Raw genomic sequence first — 8,238 nt, 5'->3', positions numbered from 1 at the left:
GGAAGCAGCTGAGGGAGGGGGTGAGATCTTGGGCCACTTACGGAAACCATGACATCTACAGGCTCTTGTGAGAAATAGAGCGAGGGGTGCCAAGAGGCTCTTACCCCTGGACTTCCAATCATCAGGATTCCGTCCTCCAAAGCCCTGTTACCTGAGGCCTAAGGCCCCAGAAAGAGGCAGGAAGGTCAATTTCAGATACCCCCCCCCCCCAGCCCCGCCTCTTCCCTCTCCACCGCCCCCCCTCCAGCCAGCTCAGCTTCCTCTCTGTGAAGAAACACTTTCACTTCCTGTTCCTTCAGGCCTCCCCTCGGAGAACAGGTAGGGGCCCCCAGGGACCCAGCAGCTGGCATTATCATCTCCCCCCCCCGATCCCCCCCACCCCGTGCCTCCTTTGGTATTATTAAACAGCTCCCCATCCTGCTCTGCCCAGCACCAACCACCTCCTCCTCCCCGTCTCCTGGGACCCAGGTGAGCATCTGCCTCCTTCCCCCACCCCTCTTGCCTGCTCCTCCCTGGACAGGGCACCTGCTCTGGTTCCCCCTTCCTAACACCCTGGACTTCTGGTCAGCGGGCTGATTGATTTGTTAAGCTGTTTATTATCCATCTTCTCTACCCACCCCAAGAAGATGGATGCCCCCTGAGAGCAGGCCTATTCTGTCCCCAGGCCACAGGCACCTATTTCTGGGCCTGTACTCAATATTTGTGGGATGCATGGGTGCCTGGATGCATGGACCCAGGTTTCCTATTCCTGGGAGTGCTACAGGGGAAATGTTCAAAAATGCCCACCTCAACTGGTAACCTCAACTAGTAACCCACTCTAGGACTCTGTACCTGCTTAAGAGTTGGGGTTCGATGGACAGATAGAGGGATGGCTATGTGAGAAAGCAAAGATTAAAATAATGGCAGAATCTAGGTAGTGGGCATATGAGAGTTCCCTATAAATTCTTATCCGTTTTTTTGTGTTTTTTTTAATGTTTGAAGTTTTTCATTAAAAAAAATAATAATGGGGCAATATTTGAGGGCCCCTCTGTGGTCTGGGTAGGGAGGAGGAGGGGAAATTGTATAACTTTTGTCTCATGGAGCCTACTGAGCACTGGGTTTTGGCTAGGCTTGTTACTCAGCTGGTCCACATTCACACGGCTGCACTAGATATTAAAACCTGAAATATTTCCCTACCATTTGGTAAATGCTTGTCATTTTGAGTCCTCTCCCTCTCCCCCCACCCCAAGACACACTGACCTTCCTCCGGGCATGCCCAGAGCACACCACCACCCAGTGGTGAAAGAATTCACACCTGGCACAGCAAGGAGCCGTAGGTCCATTCGGATTGGTCAGGGTCTCTGCCACGTTGGTTGTAAATATTATGAACATAACCCCTGAACTAGAGCAGCCTTATCTTCCTCCCTGCCAGAGGCCAGGCCATGGTTTGCCGGCCTCCCACATCCTGAGGATGGCCCAGCCAGAGGACCAAGCCTTGGCAGGCCCCACCAATGGGGAGAGGTGAGCACTGCTGGGCCTGGGGTACCCATCTCCTGCCCCTGGATTCAGAAACCCCTCCCATCCAATTGGTGTCCCCCGCAGGACCCCTCACCCCATCTCTGACCCCTCACCCCTAGGCTTTCCTTTCCTACCTTTGATCCCACCTGGGTCCAACTGCCCATCTCTGACCCCTGGTCTCCTGGACCCTGCACTTCCCAGACTGGTCCCATCACAGGAGAATGGGGCAGGAGAGACCTGCTTAGGGGTTCTCAGGGCCCCAGAGCCCCTTCTTCGACTGCAGAGGACCTGGGGAGTGTGGCAGATCCCAGAGCTGGATGCCCAGGCTGCAGAAGCCCTTTTGGAGCTGTGGCCACCCGGGGTGAGTACTCATAGCTGGAGACCCTTTCTGACCCTCTCAGGACACCGTGGATCAGTTAGGACTCCGCTGGTCGCTAGTGACATACACAAACAGGCCAAACCAAAAAGGCTACTTATTGATTCAAATGACTGAAAACCCCAGAATCTCAGGAACGCCTGGATCCTGAGTATCAGACAACTTATACAGTTCTCTTCATCCTATTTCTTGGCTTTGCTTTAAACTGTGGGGAGTTCTGAATGTTTTGGGCTGTAAGTAACAAATGCTCATTCTATAATAGTTTAAACAAATAGGCATTTATATTTCTTTTTTTTAATATATTTTTATTGATTTCAGAGAGGAAGGGAGAGCTAGAAACATCAATGATGAGAGCGAATCATTGATCGGCTGCCTCCTGGACGCCCCACACTGGGGATCAAGCCTGCAACTTGGGCATGTGCCTTGAACTCCTGGTTCATAGGTTGATGCTCAACCACTGAGCCATGCCGGCCAGCTATTTCTTTTTGTTATTGTTGCAATTTTGTTTTATTAATCTTCACTTGAGGATATTTTTTTTCCATTGATTTTTAGAGAGAGTGAAAGGGAGGGATGGAGAGAGAGAGAGAGAGAGAGAGAGAGAGAGAGAGAGAGAGAGAGAGAAAGAAACATCTATGTGAGAGAGACACAGTGATTGATTGCCTCCTGCACACGACCCAACCGGGGATCTAACTCACAGCCTAGGTATGCACCCTTGACTTGGAATCGAACCCACGACACTTCGGTGTGTGCACTGATGCTCTAACCATCCAGGACAGCGTTTATCTTTCTAACACAACCAGAAAGGCAACTGCTGGCTCTAGTTCAGCAGCTTAAGTGGCATCTAACTATTATTCATCTTCTATGGCTGTGCATATTAATGCCCTGAACAAAGTTGGGGGTCTGCAAGGAATAGGGGATAGATTTGGATAAGACAACTAACGGGTCTCCCATAGCTTCCTCCTTGAGGGAGCTCTCTCCTTATGGTGTCTGAGATGGCTGTCCCTAGCGCAGCACCACATCGCAACAGATTAGCAACGCCATTGTAAAAAGAGGCTTCTTGCCCTGGCCAGTGTGACTAAGTCGGTTGGGTGTTGCCAATGCTGGTTTGATTCCAGATTAGGGCACATGCCCAGGTGGCAGGCTTGATCCCCAAGTGGGGGAGGTGGGGTGGGAAGAGGGGTTAATGTTACACTCCCGCATCAGTTTCTCTCTATCTCTCTCTCTCCCTCTCTCTTCCTCTCTGTAAAAATCAATGAACTATTTAAATAAAAATTAAAAGGCCTCTTCCCAAAGAGCTTCAGCAAAATTCCTGCGGAAGATTCCCATTGGCTGAGCTTGGGTCACATGCCCATCTCTGAACTACTCACAGTGGTCAGAGAGCACTGTCATCCTATTAGCTAGCTCAGATCACGGACCCACTGTGAGAACTTGTGGGGAGTCAGCCCACCCACACTGACTGAGAAGGAGTGGGGTTCTTTAGAAGAAACTTGGAGTGTGGAGCCCTAAATGAGGGAAATAGATGCTAGGCAGGCAGAAGTAACACATCTGCACAAATCCTCTTCATGCTGACCTTTGTCTCCTCCCCCACAGAGTTTTCTGGTCACAGGACATGAACCCAGCCAGGTCCTGGTGTTGAGGACAGGACCTTCACCAGGGGAAGTCAGCACCTACCAGATCCAGAAGCTTCCTGGAGGTGAGGTGCCTACCCCCGAGTTTATAGTCAATAGCAATAGCAAATTTATCATCAAGAATGGTCAACTTTACTTCCAAAGCATCTCCCAAATCTTCCCAGTCCTCTCTGCCTTCATCACCCTAGTCCGAGCCATCATCACCTTTTTCTCAGACAATTTCAGTAGCCTCCTCTCTGGTATCCCCCTGCCTACCCTTTCCTTCCTGCAATCCATTCTGGGCACAGCAGCCAAAGTAGCATTTCTGTCAATCAGATGTTATACATTTCTGCCTTAAACTCTTAAAGGATATGCACTATCCTTAGTTAAATATTTAAACTCCTCCTCATGGCTTAGAAGGTGTTTCAGTAGCCAACCTGCCCACCTCTCCAGCTGCCGCCCTTCATTCACTCTGCTCCAGCCACACTGTACTCTTCTCTGTTCCTTGAGCACTCCTAGCCTCAGGGCCTTTGCATTTGTTTGCCCCAAATTAATGCTCTTCCTTGAATGATTGATTTAGTTTCCATCCTTCAGCCCTCTGTGGAAATGTAACCTTCCTTGACCACCACAGTTAAGATAGCCCTAGTAATTGTCAATTACTCTATTTTGTCTATAGCATTCAATACAATATACTTCACTTACCTTTATTTTTCTACTCATATATTTTCTGTCTTCCTCTACTGAAAGGTAAGCCATAGGAAGGCAGTGATTATGTCTGCTTTTTGACAACTGTATCTCCAGTATTTGGGAATGAAGAGGTGTTCAAGACATACTTATATGTCTAATGAATGAATATTTGGTGGCATAAGTGGGATGCAAGCCTAAAGACACAGGAAAATATGGGGACTCCAAGGAGCAGAAATTCCCCTGTTCTGAAGGTTCTTGGGGGTTCAGGACTTGGAAAGAGAGAGTCCCAGGGAAGAGGAGGCTGCCACCCCTCATGTTTTCTAACTTGTCCCTCCTGGCCCGCTCCCCTAGGTGTGTCTCTGGAATCCTCTCACCTCTGCATGCCAGACCTTCCCCGTCTCCTGGCCTTCCTGTCAGCCAGCAGGTACAAGTCCCATCAAAAGGGCTGAGGGGGATCCTTCCCTAAGACACCTTACCCACATTGTAGCTCCTACTTTTCTTTCCTCAGGGATGTTTTGCCCAGAACACTGCTCTTGCCCCCTCCCGCTCTAGGGTCTGGGGAACAACACACAGGTGAGGCATGGTTCTCCAAGGGAGGGAGAGACCAGCTTTCTGCCTAGTTGGTCCCGGAGGATGGCAATTGGCAGACCAACTACTAGGTTTGAGGGAGGGTAAGGAAGGGCGTCTGAGAGAGCTGGAGGTGGGACTCCTGGGCCTGAATAAGGTTGAGCCAAGGCCCAAACCACAGCTCTTTCAGTAATAAGGCTGGGAACTAAGTCTCCTGGTGCACTGAAGGGACCAGGGCAGGCCCTTTGACATCTGGGACACCTCACTTCTGCTGGCCGTCAGATACTCTGCAGAATGGCAGTGTCCAACTCAACCCCTCCGAGAGGATGATCTCTGTGGTGAACAAGCTCTACCTGGAGACCCACAGAGGGCAAGGGATGCTATCTCCCCCAGAGACAGCTCCAGAAACGACCCAGAGAAGTGATCCAGGTGAGCCGGGCAGGGCGCGGGGTCCTGGAGATGAGGAAGCTGCTGCTGCTGTTCCGTGGGACCAGCCCTGTTTTCACATGCAGCCCCCAGGAACAGCGCCCCTCATCGGGTCTCTTGGGTGGAAGGCCCGCTCAGCCCAGAAGCACACCCTCCTGGGCCAGCTCTGGCCAGCCTGGGGGAGGAGGAGGAGGAGGACGACGACCAAGAAGAAGAAGGACCTGAGGATGTGCTTACTAGTCATGTCCAGGCTCTGGCCAGGGCCCGGAGCAGCTATGTGGCCAAGCAGTTCCGAGGCCTTCAGGCACGCCTCACATCAGAAGCTGAGGGCCCCCACAGGCCTGGGGACCCCGCCATGGAGCTGCTCCAGGATGTGCGGCACCTCCTTATTGACCTCCAGGATCATTTAGCAAAGGACCCCAATGTCAGGGCTATCTTTGGAAGCAGAGGGCCTGGGGTCCCCCAGAAGAACAAGGAGGATCTTGGTAATAGGAGGACTGGGAGGGAATTTATAGCCACTCCCTGAGCCCACATCGTTCATATATGTGCCATCCCTTGGCCCTACATATGTGTTCACACCCAAGTTCTTCCTCTCTATCCCTGTGCAACCTGCTTCCTTTTCCACTCACGCGCCCTTTCCTATGGGTAGTGCCACCTATTCTCCATCTCACACAGGTGTGACAGCCACGATTCCCTCTCCCACATGCGTATTCACACCCAGCCTTCCTCTTCCACATGTGTTCATACCCATGTCTACACTTGTGGGTGGCAGAAGTTAGGGAGGGGTGGCGGTAGGCCAGGGTGGGTGGGTGGAGCGAGCGGGTTGGTGTGGGTCAGCTCCTCTTCCCTCACTCCGCCCCTCGCAGGCCCCGCGGTGGAGGCGGCCTTGTGCCGGGCAGTCCTGGCACCACTGAAGCCGGCCTTGTGGACACGACTCCGCACGCTCAGGGCCCCAGAGCTGAGGCGACTGCGGAGGCAACAAATAGCCTTGCGGGCGGGGGCGGGGCCTCCCGGAGCTCAGGGGGCGGGGCCTGAGGGACAGGGCCCCGCCCCCACCCTGAGGAGTCGCATCCACTCCCGCCTCCAGCACCTCCACGCGGCCTATGCCCCACGCCGCAAGGTGGCGCTGCTGCTGGCGATGTGCAGTGACATCTACGAGGGCCTGGCTTCGGGCAAGAAAGAAGGTAAAGGAGGAGGAGTCTGCGCCTCCCTGGATGTGGGCCGCCCTGGAGGGTTGTAGGAGCCATTTAGGAGGTGCCTGTGTGCACGTCCAGGGGCGAGGTGGCATGCTCTATGGGAGGTGTCTATGCAGGCCTGGAGATTGGGTAAGAGGCGTTTACACCCCAAGCAAGGTGAGGGGCAGCCAGCGCTCACTGTCCTGGGGATCGGATGCAAGGGGCCTGCACATCCCCGTCCAGCTCAGGGCCTGCCCTTGGCGTCCCCAGAGCCCCTGGGCGCCGACGCCTTCCTGCCGGCGCTGACTGAGGAGCTTATCTGGAGTCCGGACATCGGGGAGACACAGCTGGACGTGGAGTTTCTTATGGAGCTCCTGGATCCTGAAGAGCTACTGGGAGAAGGTGAGCCCCCGTCCCCAGACCTCAGGACCCAACGGGGGGGGGGGGGGCACCCCAAACAGCCTCACCCTGCAACAGGAGGAAAAGCTGGCAAACGGCAGGGGCCTTCGGGCCACCAGGAAAGCCGGGAGAGCTGCACCAACCCCTTCTTCTTGCCCCCAGTTGGTTACTACCTGACCACGTGGTTTGGGGCCCTGCACCACATAGCCCACTATCAGCCCGAAGCTGGACGCGCGCCCCAGGAGCTCAGTTCCGAGGCCAGTGCCTCTCTGTGCCAGTGGCATCGCAGGCGAACGCTGCAGGGGCAGGGCCACTCCAGAGCCCAGGTGACCGCTGGGTTGGACTGCGGGTAGAGGGGGGGACTGGCCCAATTGCCTTTCTGATCCAGGTTCCTGCCTGTCCCCCCAGCCTGATCTGCCCTTTGAGGAACCCTGGGAAATACTGACTGTGCCAAGAGACCGATGATGAATAGGGATCTCAAACCTTTCTGCTCTTCAAGCAAGATGCAGAGGCACCTGTTGTTTAGGAGCAGCAAGGAAGAGGCGGTCCCAGGAAAAGGGAAGAGCCTACCTTGGGGCTTTGCATTGGCTGTTCCTGCGTCCTGGGATGCCCTTCCCTAATATCCTCACTGTTCCTTCCCTCCCTCCCTTCAGCTCTTGAGGAGGCAGATTTCACAGTCTCAGTGAGGTTCCCTCAGACACAACTGTCTGCAACTATAACTCCTCTCCCTTGACCTCCCTGTGGAAGGCAGAATAAGGCACCCCCCTCCTCCAATGTCCTCTTCCTAGTCCCCTGGATCTGTGACTATGTTACTTTCCATGGTAAAATAGATGTTATAGATGTGATTAAAGATATTAAGGTGGCAAGTTATCCTGGAATCTAGTGGGTCCTATATAATCACATGGGTCCTTATAAGAGGGAGGCAGGAGGGTTCAGAGTCCGAGGAAGAGATGCGATGATGCAAGCAGAGGTTGGAGTGAAGGCCAGGAGCTGAAGAAGGCAGGCACCCTCTAGAAGTTGAAAAAGACCAAGAGTGGATGTTCCCCTGGAACCTCCAGCAGGAACTCAGCCTTTGATTTTAGACCCGTAAGCTCTATTTTGGACTTCTGACCTTCAGAACTGCAAGATAATAAATTGGTGTGGATTTTGTTAAGCCACTAAGTTTGTGGTAATTTGTTACAGCATCCGCAGGAAACTAATACATCCTACCCTGATCTGGAATCAAACCATGACCTCCTGGTTCATAGGTCGACGCTCAACGACTGGGTTGCCGGCTCGATCCCCAGTAGGGGGCGTGCAGGAGGCAGCCGATCAATGATTCATCATTGATGTTTTTATCTCTCTCTCCCTCTCCCTTCCTCTCTGAAATCAATAATATATATATATATATATATATATATATATATATATATATATATATATATATATATATTTTAAAGGGAAGGTAAATGGGAGGCAGTCAGATTCTATATGTCTTCGTTAAAAAGTATTCTGGATCTTTTCT

General features: G+C 52.7%; 1 protein-coding gene across 4 annotated transcripts; it reads left to right on the top strand.

Annotated features, from left to right (window-relative positions):
• Positions 1 to 155: 155 nt before the first annotated feature.
• RINL (Ras and Rab interactor like) lies at positions 156 to 7,981 on the top strand (the record flags this gene model as incomplete). 4 transcript variants are annotated; one of them, XM_079759640.1, is made up of 12 exons in its annotated part: positions 156 to 318; positions 1,412 to 1,500; positions 1,715 to 1,858; positions 3,464 to 3,566; positions 4,519 to 4,591; positions 4,676 to 4,740; positions 5,017 to 5,163; positions 5,247 to 5,645; positions 6,027 to 6,344; positions 6,579 to 6,737; positions 6,897 to 7,060; positions 7,143 to 7,981. In XM_079759640.1, 8 exons carry the CDS (start codon positions 4,548 to 4,550, stop codon positions 7,197 to 7,199), a joined length of 1,353 nt encoding a protein of 450 aa, XP_079615766.1. In that variant the 3' UTR covers positions 7,200 to 7,981. The 4 variants fall into 4 exon arrangements, with proteins under 4 accessions (XP_079615766.1, XP_079615765.1, XP_079615764.1 ...); XM_079759639.1 differs by having other exon boundaries at positions 247 to 318; positions 1,699 to 1,858; XM_079759638.1 differs by lacking the exon at positions 156 to 318 and having other exon boundaries at positions 1,364 to 1,500; positions 1,699 to 1,858; positions 6,606 to 6,737.
• Between the last annotated feature and the right edge of the window lie 257 nt (positions 7,982 to 8,238).

Source organism: Cnephaeus nilssonii (assembly GCF_951640355.1).
Source record: "Cnephaeus nilssonii genome assembly, chromosome: 20".
Classification (NCBI taxonomy): Eukaryota; Metazoa; Chordata; class Mammalia; order Chiroptera; family Vespertilionidae; genus Cnephaeus; species Cnephaeus nilssonii.
Note: the sequence above shows the minus strand (reverse complement) of the source record. Positions and strands in the feature narration are given on the sequence as shown.